Source organism: Drosophila arizonae, chromosome X, assembly GCF_054131065.1.
Source record: "Drosophila arizonae isolate 15081-1271.41 chromosome X, UAZ_ARI_1.0, whole genome shotgun sequence".
In the NCBI taxonomy this organism is placed as follows: Eukaryota; Metazoa; Arthropoda; class Insecta; order Diptera; family Drosophilidae; genus Drosophila; species Drosophila arizonae.
In genome coordinates, this window is record NC_142927.1 from 3,466,613 (window position 1) to 3,482,584 (window position 15,972).

General features: G+C 45.8%; 1 protein-coding gene across 1 annotated transcript; it reads left to right on the top strand.

The window, feature by feature from the left end:
• LOC108618007 (aladin) lies at nt 1-1,600 on the top strand. Its single transcript, XM_018013912.2, has one exon. The coding sequence runs from the start codon at nt 167-169 to the stop codon at nt 1,511-1,513; it is 1,347 nt and encodes a 448-aa protein (XP_017869401.1). The 5' UTR covers nt 1-166; the 3' UTR covers nt 1,514-1,600.
• Nucleotides 1,601-15,972: the final 14,372 nt, after the last annotated feature.

Here is a 15,972-nt window from a genome sequence, read left to right on the forward strand (position 1 = left end):
CTCGATGCCTACCGAAAAAAAATTCAGTCCCAATCGTTTCTTACTGAAGAGCAGTGCTCAAATTTTTTCCAAAAAATTAAAAAAAAAACCAAAGTAAAACAAAAAATAAAAGTAAATAGAATTATTCATATATTATTCCATATTCGGCAATTGAATTTCGGCAGATATGTTGCGCAACGTGAATGAATTTGTGAGGCGAAACACGTTTGTTCGCTTTCGTCCCGAGCCGTTGAACGACTTCCAGGAGGAGTCGCCCATCCAGCGTGTGCTGAGCAGAGTCACGGAGTTCTATAAGTGCTTCATCGCAAACTGCCAGAGGCTGAAGTTGAAATATCTTCGGCTGCGCGACCGTATGAACAGCTGGAGCCACCATCGCTACGACACTGGCCTGGCGAGCCTCGATGATTTGGCAGCCAACTCGGAGACGCTCGACTTTAAGACGACCAAAATACGCTATGTCGTCTGCCATCCGACGGACAATCAGCGCTGTCTGCTGACCTGCAACGATGTGGCCCTGGTCTATCAGGATATGTGCTTGAAGCCCCATTACCTGATATCGCCGAAGCAGCGCAATATCAGCTGCGCCGCCTTTCGACCCTGGGATGGCACTCACTTGGCGGTCGGCGGGGAGGGCGGGATTTGCGTGTGGTCGATCTCGAAGGCGGGCGTCAAGTCGATGGTCTGGTACGACTACCGCGAGGAGGAGTTCATTTACGATCTGCAGTGGCTCCAGGGGGGCAGCCTCCTGGGCAGCGCCTCGCTGGGCAATCAACGCATACAGATCTGGCATACGGCACTGAGGCTGGTGCTGCAGGAGCTATATATGCCCGTCTCGGGCACCAACTACTGGGCGCTGCGCCACCCCCTGGACTTGATGTATCTCATCTACTACATTAGGGAGCGCTCCTCTCTGTACGGCTATCGCAACAACATGGACGTCATGAGCAACAAGCTGGTCAAGCGCATGCCCCTGCAGACGGCCGCATGGACCGCCAAGGGCAACCACTTGCTCTATGTGCTCAAGGGCTCCAGCAAGGTGATGGGCGCCAGCTCGAGCAAGGACGTCGGCATCTTCAAGCAGGAGAATAAGGTGTGGAGCAGCCGGGAGGTCATCGATCTGGACCGCTTCTTTTGCAACTGGCACCAGTGCGTGGGTGGCCCCATCCAGTCCATGGCCATGGATCCCGTTCATGTTTACGTCACATTCACGTTCACCAACCAGTCGTTCATTCTGCTCTGCGTCCTGCACATTCCCTTGAACTGCTGCATCAAGCTGCATCCACTGCAGATCATTAACAGCCCCGTTCCGGGCCTGTGTGGCCGGCCCAGCTGCCACACCTTTGGCAATTCGCGTCTCTCGGGCGAGAATATAGAGCGTAGCCTGGTCATCTGCTGGTCCTCCAGCCATTTGCAGATTGAGGAGCTCACTGCCCAGACTAGGGAGGACGCTCTGCTGTTTGAGGAGCACGAAATACCATTTAAACACGACATTTACCAGATTGGGAAGAATTAACTTTATTTAAAATTTGTTTCTTTTTTTTTTGTTCCTTGTTCTCATTGTTTGTGTTCAATAAATTTTCATTTATTTGGGTTCGCATTTAACTGGAGGATAAACTAGTGCCTAAATGAAAGTGCTTTTGCAACTCCATCGGATTGAGTTGCTCCAATCAATTTCTTAATGCAAACGTCGAGTGAGTGCTCGTGCTGCTGATTGATGGACTAGACGCTACCCTTTATTATTCGCTGAGTATGTGTGGCTTATGGTTATCTATATGTCTATACATCTATTTGTAACTCTGTGTGAGTGTCTGTCCATCCGTCCCTCTATGCATCTGTGTTTCTGTCTATCCGAGTGTCGGAATTTCTCTCTGTCCATTCATTCGACACTCCTTCTGTCCGTCCATCCCACCTCTCTCTATCTGTCCGTATATCTCTCTGCCGTCCCTCCGTCCGACCGTCCGCACCTCTCTCTGTCCGTCCATCTATCTATCTGGTTATCCATCCGATCGTCCATTCGACCGTCTGTCCGAGCCTCTCTCTGTCCGTCCGTATATCTCTCTGTTTATCCCTCCGTCCGTCCTTTCGTCCCTCATTCCGATCGTCCGTACCTCTCTCTGTCCGTTCGTCAGATATGTTTGGTAATCCATCCGTCCGTCAATTCGTCCCCCTGTCCGATCGTCCACACCTCTGTCTCTGTCTGTCCGTCCATCTGTCTGTTTATCCAACCGACTATTCATTTGACCGTCTGTACGAGTCTCTCTCTGTCCGTCCGTATATCTCTCTGTTTATCCATCCGTCAGACCATTCGTCCCTCATTCCTATTGTCCACATCTCTCTCTGTCCGTCTATCTGTCTGGTTATTTATCCGTCCGTCCTTTCGTCCCTCATTCCGATCGTCCGCACCTCTCTCTGTCCGTTCGTCTATCTGTTTGGTAATCCATCCGTCCGTCAATTCGTCCCTCTGTTCGATCGTCCACACCTCTCTCTGTCTGTCCGTCCATCTGTCTGTTTATCCAACCGACTGTTCATTCGACCGTCTGTACGAGCCTCTCTCTGTCCGTCCGTATATCTCTCTGTTTATCCATCCGTCAGACCATTCGTCCCTCATTCCTATTGTCCACATCTCTCTCTGTCCGTCTATCTGTCTGGTTATTTATCCGTCCGTCCTTTCGTCCCTCATTCCGATCGTCCGTACCTCTCTCTGTCCGTTCGTCAGATATGTTTGGTAATCCATCCGTCCGTCAATTCGTCCCCCTGTCCGATCGTCCACACCTCTCTCTGTCTGTCCGTCCATCTGTCTGTTTATCCAACCGACTATTCATTTGACCGTCTGTACGAGTCTCTCTCTGTCCGTCCGTATATCTCTCTGTTTATCCATCCGTCAGACCATTCGTCCCTCATTCCTATTGTCCACATCTCTCTCTGTCCGTCTATCTGTCTGGTTATTTATCCGTCCGTCCTTTCGCCCCTCATTCCGATCGTCCACACCTCTCTCTGTCTGTCCGTCCATCTGTCTGTTTATCCAACCGACTGTTCATTCGACCGTCTGTACGAGTCTCTTTCTGTCCGTCCGTATATCTCTCTGTTTATCCTTCCGTCCGTCCGTCCATCCGTTTGCCCGTCCATCTGCGTGTCTGTCTTCTGCCATCTTCTGTTCCTTCGTTCATTTACTATTTGTTCATCCTTTTGCCATATTTACAGGGTATACAACTAGCTCAGCTAACTTGCTTATAAGAATAGTGGAACAATTATATACCTGACTGTGTGCGTGTGTGTGTGTGTTGATGTGTCCGTGTGTGCTGTTGTTGTTGCATGGCTAAAGTCAATTGACAATTGTATGGTTATTGCCGTTGTTGTTGTTGTTATTGTTGTTGTTGTTGTTTCGTTAGCTTTATTATTTGCCAAGTAAAAGTAATGAGACTTTTGTTGCCTTGTTGCGTTGCACATGAGTGCGCCTGTTAAGCTTTATATTTGTACACACACACACGCACACTCAATGCATTTGTAGGAAATAAGCTAAACCCCAGGTCATATGTGTGTGAGTGTGTTTGTTTGCTTGCGTGTGCGTGTGTGTGTGTGTGGGTGTGGGTGTGCTGCTGGCCTTTTGTTGTGTTGGGCAAACAAAAGCGCAAAGCGTTGACATCCAGTGGGCGCGCCAACAACAACAACAACACAAAGAGAGAGGATTAAGCATGCTAAGCTAGAAGATGCCCTGTATAAATATAGAAATAAAAAATCTGCATCTAAAAGCCTTTAAATAAGCGGAGTGGTAATATTTATATCCGTAGATCTTAAAAGTTTGATTTAAGCCAATATCGATTTTTATCGATAATTTTTAAGATATCGAACTGCCTTTGAAGGCACAAAATATATCTATATGCATATATCAACTTTCAAGTCTAAGGCGGACTATGAGCCAATATCGATTTTTATCGATAATCTTTATGATATCGAACTGGCTTTGAAGGAATAAAATATATCTATATATATCAACTTTCAAATCTAAGGTGGACTATGAGCCAATATCGATTTTTATCGATAATCTTTATGATATCGAACTGGCTTTAAGGAACAAAATATATCTATATATATCAACTTTCAAGTCTAAGGTGGACTATGAGCCAATATCGATTTTTCTCGATAATCTTTATGATATCGAACTGGCTTTGAAGAAATAAAAAATATTTATATATATCAACTTTAAAGTCTAATATAGACTATGAGTCAATATCGATTTTTATCGATATTATATATGATATCGAACTGCCTTTGAAGGAACAGAATACATTTCTATATACCTACATATATATGAACGTTTTAGTCTAAGGTGAACTTTTGCCCGTTACAATGAGTGGCACAGCATTGGCATACCCTTTAGCACATAGTCTGGGTATAACAACAGTTTGGGCTCCAAACAAAGTAAAAGCATTTCGAAATGCACGCCAAAGTCTGAATGCAGGCAGACAGCTAGCGGGGGCTAGAGAGCGATGGCTAGCAACACAGAGAAAGAGAGAGAGAGAGAGAAGAGAGTGAGAGAGAAGAGTGTGAGTGAGAGAGAGAGAGAGAGAGAGAGAGAGAGAGAGAAAGAGAGAGAGGTAGCTGCGTTAGCTGGGCAGCTGTTGATAAGGACTTGCAGTCGTGCGAGTTTCGCCTTTTTGGCGCCTGCATTATCGATAGAAAATAAATTAATTTTCATAATAATAATTGGCCCAGCCAGCAAGGCTCGGCAACCCTTTGCCGCATGGCCTGTAGCTATGGCTCTCCATGGCTGGGATGGTTGGGCGCAGGGGCTTTCTATACAGTTTTGCGGAACAGAGCGCCAATAATAATAACATTGTTAACACAACGTGCGCATGTAATAAAATCGTTTATTGAATTGGCCATAAATTTCCTCGTAGCTAGCAACAGCCGCAAAGCGAAACAGCAAACCTCTGCCCACCCTGCCCGCCACCCACATCCAATGGCTCCCTCGGCGCTTGCAACCCTTAGAAAACACCAAACGTTTCACGCAAAGTCAAAAGTTGCACTCACTTGGGCGCTGCAGTGGGTGGGGCAATGGAGCACTCAGGACGCCTCCTGCACTTGGGCCTTTGTGCAAAAGTTTAGCAACCACGAGCAACGAGTCCGTCTCTCTCACTCGGCCTTAGTGTCTCTTTCTCTCATTATGCGGCAACGCACTGTGCTTTAGCCTTAGTCTAAACAGTTGCCAGGTGCTCATAAAAAGGATTATAGTTCGCTTAGCCAGGGCTAATGAAGCGCTTGCTGCTTAGATCTTGGGATATTACGCATATAGAATAACGAGTAGAGCCGATAGGGAAAACATTAACCAGCAATGAGTTGGGTTTAACGAACTAAGAATAGCTAAGAGCTGGATAGGATGGAAAGATGCTAAAATGTGACGACCTGGAGTCAACGAGTGTCAATGATAAACTTATAAGGGGTAAGAGATAGTAAAAGAGTGTAAGACTATATATCCATTACTTAAGAATATGTTCGATTATTTTCAAATGAGCTTACACAAATTTGAGATAGAGCTGTGGAAATTGATTCGCTCATCTCTTAATGCCACCGCAGCCTCAAAGGACGCGCAACAAAAAGTGATTGCAACTAGTCACTGTAGTCCTTGGCGCTGCAGTCTGGCCGGCGAGTGCATCGCTCTGTCAGCTGCCATTAATTTGCCGCTGCATTTTAACTACCGCACATAAATTGCATGTAGTGCCATTAATAAGCATAAAAGCATTCGCATTCGCATTCGCATTCGCCTTGCCACTTGGCCAGGAGCACGCGATGGAGCTGCTCCAGCTGCTCGGTCTCGGTCTCGGTCTTGGTCTTGGTCTCGGTTCCCATGTGAGCCTAGTGCAGTTCGATGCCTTTTGGTCCTTTACGCTGGCTGCACGTCTTTGGGGCAGGCCACTTGGCTTTCAGCTGGAACACTTCAAATGTTTTCAATGCTGTTCAATAATTTGTGCAAGGACAACAGCGACGATAAACGCGACGAGCTGACTAAGAGATAAGACCCACAGCATGCTCCGCTCTCAGCTAGAGATGAGCGCGTGCCTCACATGAGCTCATCATACAAATAGAAACAAGTAAATGCAGCTGACTGAGCTGGTGTTGCGTGTACTTTACTGAGAGGAAGCTCAGACTCATTCGCAGTCAAGCAGGAACATAGGACTCCTCCTGAATCCAGTTGCAGTCGAACAAGCAGGAGTCAGGGATCTTGTCCTTTGCTTTAATCGAGCAGCATCTATGACTCATAGGCGGTTGGGCAAGGGCCGAAGCAGCAGAAGTTATAAAAAAGAGGCTAGCAGTCGAGCTGATTTCTTCTTCGAGTCATTTGGAATGTTTCCCGACAGGGAGCTAGGTATCTTCCATTGACTAAGCAGAGCAGTGAGTTAGAAAACAGCAGGAACTATCGGAGTAGGCCCCTCAAGAAGACTTATTAATAACCGCGAATCCTTTCAAGCAGGAACTTGGAATCCCTTCGTGCCCGAGCAGAGTTTTAGGTTAATGAGAAAAATTAAAATAAAATCCGAATCCTTTCAAGCGGAAGCTTCGAATCGAGTTTTAGGCTCACGAGATAACTTAAATGAAATTCCCTACCGAGCTCATATCTAAAACTCACTGGGAGACGACATGAAATGAAATAAGCTAACTATCGCTAGCTCTCGTGTCACGCGCTCAGCTCCAGCTGCAGCCGACGCACAGCGTCTATAAAAAATGCGCTTACTTTGAAGTGTTTTGCAAACAGTTGCATTATCGCTCGAAACGATGCTTGAGCGATAAAGGCTATCGGGCGAAAGGCTTTGCAACATCAATTTCAACTGTTTGCTAATTATGAAGTGACGCTGGGGAATGCAACAGGAAATTTGGGACTGGAAGCGTTTCGTTGCTGTTGCCATGAATGGCATTCCAGAAACGCGCCAGTGATGAATGGACGACAACAACAGTAATAATGCGAATAATAAGAACTAGAATGGACGACGTGTGCTGTGGCCATACGGCGGGATGCTTTTGTCCGGGCGCTTACTTTACTTTTAATATGTTAAACTGTGGACTCGGCTGCGCACAAAAGTGCGGCATGCTAGGCATGTGGAATCCGGAATTCACATGAGCCGGAGAGTGCGAGAGGTATGAGAGTTCATAAAATAGAAAAAAACGTAGAAGAGGCAGCAGCAAGAGCAAAGTGAATCGGGGTCCCGGACTTCACATAGATAGCACACACAAAGCAAGTGCACAAAACTGAAAACTGTAGCCAAGCACTTTTTGATTTATGTAGTTCGGGGGTAGGGATAGGGGCTCGAGCTGGGGCTGGTAGTGGAACTGGAGCTGGTAGTGGGGTTTGGTTAGGTTGGTGCGGTGGTTGCTCGGAAGTGTAGACAATTTGTTAGAATTTATACAAAAACGCAGCCCGCTTGGGCAACGAATGATGGTTTCTTTTTCCTTTTTTTATACCCTGAACCCATAGAAAATGGGAAATCATGGTTTGGTGAAAAGTATGTAACAGGCAAAAGAATCATCGCAGACCCCATAAAGTATATATATTCTTGATCAGGATGACGAGCTGAGTCGATATAGCCCTGTCCGCCTGTCCGTCTGTCCGTCCGTCCGTCCGTCCGTATGAGCAAAAGGAACTCAGAAGATATAAGAGCTAGAGAGCTGAAATTTGGCATGCATGCATACCATAGACAGTACAAGTTTATCATATTTTTTCGATAACTCATGCGATAAATTTTTTATCGAGAATAATCGAAAAATCTACTGGGTTTTTTCAGCCTAATTTGAACAGTTTTAGACCTAGAGACTTCAAATTCGCGTTGTATATAAAGATAAGGGATACAAACATTTTGTAATTTACAGATTTTGGATACCACGCCCCTTCGTCTCCAATTTGTATTTCATGGACTAGAGACTTGTGCTTTGGAATGTCCACACATATTAACCATATGATTACGCTCTAAAAGTTTCATTAGGATTGTATGTGTACAAAAGAAATTATTCAACAAATAAATTCTCAAAATATTGATTGATGATTAGAATATCAGCTTGGAGGGTGCAGGGTATCTCCTAGTCGAGCAGTCTCGACTGGAGCCTTCTTACTTGTTTTTTTTTTTACGTTCGCATGGCCGGGCCAGGCATGCTGAGGGGTTAGCTGGCCGCGGGTTGGAGAGTGGGCACGGCCATATAAAACATGAGTGGCATTTTATTTTAAAGTAGCTCAAACAAATGCCCAGGCTTTTGTATAAACTTACAACTAATGATTTTCACTTACCATAGGCAGTCAGGGAGAGAGAGAGTGGGAGAGAGGGGGAGAGTGGGAGGTAGATGGAGCTAGACTAGTGGCTTCTGGCTCACTCACACAAGGCCTGCACAGATTTACATGACATTATGTCATTGTTGCCATTGTCATTGTTGTTGTTGTTGTTGTAGTTGTTGTCTGCTTTTATGACGTCAATTATGTTTATGAATGTCTAAACAAAAACTTCTATAAAGCCTTCATCTTCGCATTGTCCTCATTGTGCACACACACACACACACACACACACCCTCTCCCTCTCTCTCTATCTCTCTCTTGCTCTCGCTCTGTAGCTGTCTGTGCAGCGGGGCGTTTATATTCAGAATTTTCGGGGTAGTTTGAGTCTAAGTGAATTTATTACCATGAGCAAAATTTATTTAAGCAGTCAAATGCACGTGAAGTGCATCACAAGAAAGCTGTCACACTGACGTCAGCTGACGTCAAAGGCGATACAGGCAATGCGGAGGCAGCTGGCGGAGGCTGCTAGGCCACATGCATATGTAGGAGGCTCAAGGGCTTCCGTTTCTCCGTGCCTCCTCATTTTTTTCTTCTTTTACAACAGGGTGACTCGTGAGCTGCAGTTGACGAAAGAAATGATCTAAAAATAATATCGAACCAGTAAGAAAGTCCGTTTAATAGGCCGAAACTTGAGTAAGTCTTGGGTTTAGGGAAGTCTGAATCGATATCATAAGAAAACTAAGGCGGAAACTTATAGTTATAGAAAGTATAGTACAGTGGAATCCCGATAACTTTAAATGGCAAGGGGATCAATTTTTTTTTTTTTTTCGATTCACACATTAATTCAATTTATCGAGAATTATTGAGAATGAATTTCTTGCAAGGGGATTGAATTTGTTCGATTTATCGTGATTTTTGATTAAGTGGGGTACAAATTATCGAGATTCGACTGTATATAGGAGAGCAGAAATCAAAGCTAGGGGTGCTAAACGTCCGTAGATCAAAGTAAGATCTGCGCGTCTTTCAAACATCCAACTTCCTGCAGTTGAACACGTCCAAGGGCATATTGGATATCTTTGATCAACCTACAACTCCCTGAAGTCTGGAATCTTCATAGTTACCAGATTATAAACCCTCTAAGTCGTAGCCTTAGGACATTTTGGCGCTTCAGCCGGAACTTTGGTGCCCGAGCTCAAGTGCCAACACTGGCGTGAGTCGCCCTAATGTCAAATGTACAAACACATTGACAATGACGGGGCCATATAAAGCGCACTTGTGCCAATGACTGACATCTTCTTCACACACGCACAAGAGGGACGGAGAGGGCAAGGGGGAGAGAGGGAGCGCGTGTGTGCGAAAGTTTCGGGCAGGAGACACGTTCCTCGCTGCAGGGCAATGCAAATTCAACGCTGCGCTTGCTTCTCTATGTGTGTGTGTGTGTGTGCAACAGCTCAAGCCGTTGCCAGACGTAATTCCAACTGAAAGGCAACACACAAAGAGAGGGGGGAGAGAGAGAGAGAGAAAGAGAGATAAGGGATTGGCACAACAGTTGCAGGACATGCATGCACAACATGGCAGATGGAGTGGCAACTCCGTTGACGAGAACTGCTTCAAATCAAATCAAATTCCCGACAAACATCAAGAGCAACAACAACTGCGAGTGGAGCGTGCAGTCTTGGATTTTTTTTTTTTTTTTTTTTTTTGGTTTTCCTAAAGGGAAATTGAAGATTTGCTACGTATTGACCTTGGATATTTCACTTCCAGCTTGACCAGGTGAAGTAATGCCTGCCGGGTCTGACATATGCATAGCTTAGCCTAGAAACCTTTCTCTCTTTTGGACTCCCTTCAAGGTAGTCGCTCTGAAAGTGAAGAGTCCCACCATATACCCTTCCTACCCCTCCAATAAGTCGCTTGGCCTAGAGTAAGTTAAGGTCGCAATGAAGCAATGCCTGCCGGGTCTGACATATGCATAGCTTAGCCTAGAAACCTTTCTCTCATTTGGACTCCCTTCAAGGTAGTCGCTCTGAAAGTGAAGAGTCCTACCATATACCCTTCCTACCCTTCCAAAAAGTCGCTTGGCCTAGAGTAAGTTGAGGTCGCGCTAGTATTTGGGAAATTTAACTGGAAACCTTTCTCTCTTTTAGACTCCCTTCAAGGTAGTCGCTCTGAAAGTGAAGAGTCCTACCATATACCCTTCTTACCCTTCCAATAAGTCGCTTGGCCTAGAGTAAGTTAAGGTCGCAATGAAGCAATGCCTGCCGGGTCTGACATATGCATAGCTTAGCCTAGAAACCTTTCTCTCTTTTGGACTCCCTTCAAGGTAGTCGCTCTGAAAGTGAAGAGTCCTACCATATACCCTTTCTACCCTTCCAATAAGTCGCTTGGCCTTATTGGAAAGTCGCTTGGCCTAGAGTAAGTTGGGGTCACGCTAGTATTTGGGAAATTTGACTGGACACCTTTCTCTCTTTTAGACTCCTTTCAAGGTAGTCGCTCTGAAAGTGAAGAGTCCTACCATATACCCTTCCTACCCTTCCAAAAAGTCGCTTGGCCTAGAGTAAGTTGAGGTCGCAATGAAGCAATGTCTGCCGGGTCTGACATATGCATAGCTTAGCCTAGAAACCTTTCTCTCTTTTGGACTCCCTTCAAGGTAGTCGCTCTGAAAGTGAAGAGTCCCACCATATACCCTTCCTACCCCTCCAATAAGTCGCTTGGCCTAGAGTAAGTTGAGGTCGCAATGAAGCAATGTCTGCCGGGTCTGACATATGCATAGCTTAGCCTAGAAACCTTTCTCTCTTTTAGACTCCTTTCAAGGTGGTCGCTCTGAAAGTGAAGAGTCCTACCATATACCCTTCCTAACCTTCCTACCCTTCCAATAAGTCGCTTGGCCTAGAGTAAGTTGAGGTCGCGCTAGCATTTGAGAAATGTGACTTTGGTCTTTAAGTAGACTCTTCCCAGCTGACTCTACCTCAGACCGTTTCCTTTCCTCCTTTCGGCCTTGGCCTTGACTGTAGCCGCCTTTAAAGCGTCGGCTTCTAATTTACGGCTTATCCCTGTGAGAGCAGCAGCAATTAGCGACGCACTTGCAGCTAAAAAGTTGACGCGAAATGCGCATTGCTCGAGTGCAGCATCTTCAGGCGGCACTCGAGACCCGCTTACACTTTTACACTCTCACTGCGTGCGTGTGTGCGACGAGTGTGCGTGTGTGTGTGTGTGGGTTGGTGTGCGTGCATATTACGCTTTTCGCACGATTTGTTGTCGAGTGCTTACAATTCGCCCGACCGACAGCAGCCAGCATCTATCGCAGCGCCCTTCGAGTGGCCACGCCCCATTGAAGAAGACTTCAATTCAATTCAGTTCAGTTCAGCTCGCAGCGCACCTACAATTTCCGCATGTCAACTGCACTTTGCATGAGTCCCAAGCACCCTCCCCCCTGCATGCCTCATGCCTAAAACCTAGCTGACATTTCGCCTACCTCCATTTGCCCCATATATGTATGTGTGAATCCCTCTGCACCCTAGGTTTCTATTTGGTTTCCTCTTTCTTATATTTTCATTTTCGCTTTTTTTTCCTGTGGCATTTCCACTTGATTTACAAAACTCAACACAACAACAATAAGAAAACCACATTTGACTGACTGACTGACTGAACGAGTGAGGGACTAGCTGACTGAGTGCCTGGCCCAACCGAAGCGAGCTGCCTGCGCCTGTTGCCTCCTTCCTGTGCTGTCCTGTGTGTGGACTGCTGTTCGCTGTTGATTTATATGCACGTCGATTCGACGTAATTGAAGACGTGATCGAAATTCAAATTTTTGATTTTTAGACCCGTGACTGCATTGACCTACCCCTCTGTCAACCCACCTCCTGCTGCTGCTGCTGCTGCTGCTGCTCCTGCTCCTGCTTCAGCCTCACCCCCATCCCGATTATCTGCATTCCCTTGTTTGTTCCACATATTCGCATTGCCAACGTCGTCGAACTTAATGTGATTTTGGTTTACGCTCAGCGTGTAAGCCACCCACTCCAAGCCCCTCGCCGCACCCTCCCCTCTGTGTGCCACGTCCTGCGCGATTCCCATGCTAATGCCGCGTTACATTTGCAGTTTGCCTATTTTATTTCCCAGATTTTTCGTGCATTGAAATAATTCTCATTCTCTTTTGGCAACAAGTGAGCTCTGAGCCTCGGCTACATCTGCTGCGCTGCATTTCATCAATGAACTAGCTGCACCCCCTATCAACTGCCTCCTCTGGGCCACATCCCCGCGGCCTCAGTCAGCGCAGCCGGCGGCTTACCAGCAACCAGCAAATCATTGAAAGCTTTGTCAATTTCACATTTTATCAGTTTAAAGCTACAGTGCACACATCAGTCGGAGTCCATTAGCTGCGGCTCTAGGCAGGCAGACCTGCTCACTGCATTGCCCTACATCGACTATGCCGTCTCAGCTCATTCGGCGGGTGGGCAGTGCATTTGACGTTCGTTTTCTATATCTGCTGCCAGTTTGCTATAGGACTCTTTTCTCTGAATCTCGACCCACTCTTCGCCTCAACCTCTCTCTCGCTCTCGCTCTCTCTCTCTGTCGCTCGCTGTCTGTTGTATTGCCGTCATGCCATTCAGTATCTTCCCAACTTTGTTAAATCAGCCATGAAAACGGATTGTCGTCTGTATGCCACAGTCTGTATCCTGCCTGTCCTCTGTCTTGCCAACTGTCTGTGCATTTTGCATTTCGTTTGCTCATTTGACTTGGGTGCTGACTGAATGACTGCCTGATGGACAGACGGTCGGACGGCCGGACGGACGTCGGGAACGTGACCTGCTGCCATGTCTAAAAGCTTTCAATAATAATGGCACACCAACAGAGTGAGAGAGTGAGCGAGAGAGAGAGAGGGGGAGAAAGATAGACTGCTGCTGCTTATTAACATTGCCCTCTTCAATGTGAGACTGTGAGCGCGTGTGTGTGTGTGTGTGCGTCTTGGGGATTACGTCTCGACAGCCCGGCCTCCTGCGTCTCTCTCACTCTCTCACTCTCCCTCTCTCTTTCTCACTTCGACACCTGCGTGTCGCTGCCTAGTCTCGTCTCACGACTTTTCCGCCTCGTCTCAGCGTTAACTTCAACACCTGTCGCCAGCAGCCTCAACCTGCTCGACCCCCGCACCACCCCTGCCCGGTCTGTCACATGCAGAAAACTCTATAGGTACCCTCGCACCTGGTCTAACTACCCCCCAGCCGCACGGCAAGCCCCGTAGAGCGACCCGCTAGACACATGCTAATGGTAAATGGTTGTGTTGTCGACAGTCAGAGACACACAACTTGTTGTTGTTGTTGTTCTTGTCACACTCTCACACACACGCACACACATACACTGTGTTTTGCCTTTGTCTTAGGCTACGTTTGTGTTAATATTTACATAATTGTGGTTAAAAGTAGCTTTTAAGATGTTTTTAACTGGCAAATGGTGAACAGCATTTTACACACACACACACACATGCACACATATATACACACTCTGTACTCCCCCCCTTTCACACGTTGTCTGCTGTATTCCATTCAGTGCTTTGCTTTTGCCATTTGCCAGTTTTGCTTTTGTTTCCATATTGTGCTGCATTTAATGGCAACAACAACAATAACAACTGACAAATGTGTGTTTGATGGCATTTTATTGCTATTCCCCGCCCCCTGCCCCAGCCAGCCATGCTCGTTTATGGCTTGACATTTTCATAAAGATGCGTGGGCCTTGTTGGCGGAAGTTGTTTCTGTTTAGCAGCGGCTTTGTTGGGCATTTAGTTGGTATTTGCCTATTCCCGTTAACACACACACACACACACTCGCTCACACACACTCGCTTTGCACTCGGCAAATTGTTCGAAAATATTTTTGGCCAACCTTAAAACATTTCATTTTGGTATTTTTTATACGCCTTGCCCACTGAAAATGTTTAGAAAAAATAAAACAGGGTATATTGCAGACAAGCAGCCATATTCGTTTCCATAGAGCATATGACTTCAACTTCTCCTGTCGATGATAATTAGTTATCTCAACTTGATGATTCAATTGTAGATATACTCATTCATGAATTGGAAGGGGGTATCTTGGTTTTTAGCACTGTTCCTTTTGGTATTATCCATAGCTTTCGCAGTTGTACAGCTGAAGTCTGTAGTTCTCAGTTGAGCTCTTCCATTTATAGAGCTAGCATCTGTTTCTCTCTCTCTGTTTACCTTTCTCTCTCTCTCTCTTTCTTACTTAATGTGTTTTTTTTCTCTCTTACTTAATCTGTCTCTCCCTCTCTCTCTCTTCAATCTTAACTCTCTTATATCTCTCTCCTCTCTCTCTCTTCTAACTTAATCTCTCTCTCTCTCTCTTACTTAATCTGTCTCTCTCTCTCTCTCTCTTACTTAATCTGTCTCTCTCTCTCTCTCTTACTTAATCTGTCTCTCTCTTCTCTCTCTTACTTAATCTGTCTCTCTCTCTCTCTTACTTAATAATCCTGTTTCTCTCTCTCTTACTTAATCTGTCTCTCTCTCTTTCTTAATCTGTCTCTTATCTCTCAAATCGTTTCTCTTACTAATTGTCTCTCTCTCTCTTTCTACTATCTAATCAATCGGTCGCTCTCGGGCTCAATCTTACTTAATGGCTGGTTCTCTAATAATCGTCTCTCTATATCAGTCCCTTCTTACAAAAGAGAAGATGACCTCTCTCTATTCTCTTATTCCCTCTCGCTTTCTCTTACTCCCTCTCTCTTTCTCTTACTCCCTCTTTCCTTCTCCCTCTCTCTCTTACTCTTTCTGTCTCTCTCTCTCCCCCTCTCTCCTCTCTCTCTCTCTGCATCTGCATGTGCAGAGCAGCCTTCGCTATAAGCCTTGTGCTGCATGCAGGGTATCTTTTAGTCGTGCTCACCCTGCCGCAGCTTCAGCTATTTGCTTTTTAGTGCATTGACTGTTATGTGAATTTGTTGCAACAATTTCGTTGGGTTTTCAAAAATATTGAGCATCAAAAGTTGTTGCTACTGGCACACACATACTATACACTCACACACACGCTGCACACACACATATACATTTATATATATACCACGCTCCTATCTCTCTCATCTAGAGAACCCCTCGGTAGTCGCCATTTGGCTGGGGCTTGTTTAGTTGGCTCTTGAGGTTCGACTCGTGCTACCAAAACGTTTACGCATGAGTATATGTGTATGCGTGTGTGTGTGTGTGTAATGTGTGGCTCTTTATGTTGCAACAAGAGCTACTGCGGCTGCTGCTGCTGCTGCTGGTTTTACCGCAGCCACAAAAACTTTAACTTTTAGCAGCTTGTTTCGTCCATTTGAACGTTTACCCTTGCCAGCCTCAAATGCTTTTTGCATACATTGATAAGGGCTGGGTATTGGGGCGGTGTGCAGTGTAGAGTGGGTGGCTTTGAGGTTACAGGGAAGCCGCATAAGGCAAAATTGTGGCAAGCCAAAAGCTCAAAGAGCGCAAACGCTTCAAAATGATAACAAAACTAAACGCGCTAACCAAAGGCGCAGCGCAGGGGCAAAGGAATATTCCAAAGATATATTAAAATAACATTGCGCAAATTATATGGGCATAACAAATTGTTAACAGGAGCTTAAAGGGGGATTCAAGTGTGCTTCAGTTGCGTACTAAGACATCAACTTTAACAGCTGCTCAAAGTTTCGATGAGTGGGAAATGAACTGAGCAGCCTTTGCTTAGGTTAGCTATATACGGCCACTT

What these genes read in the sequence shown, in the direction of transcription:
- LOC108618007 (XM_018013912.2), top strand. Translation starts at nt 167, where the DNA reads ATGTTGCGCAACGTGAATGAATTTGTGAGGCGAAACACGTTTGTTCGC.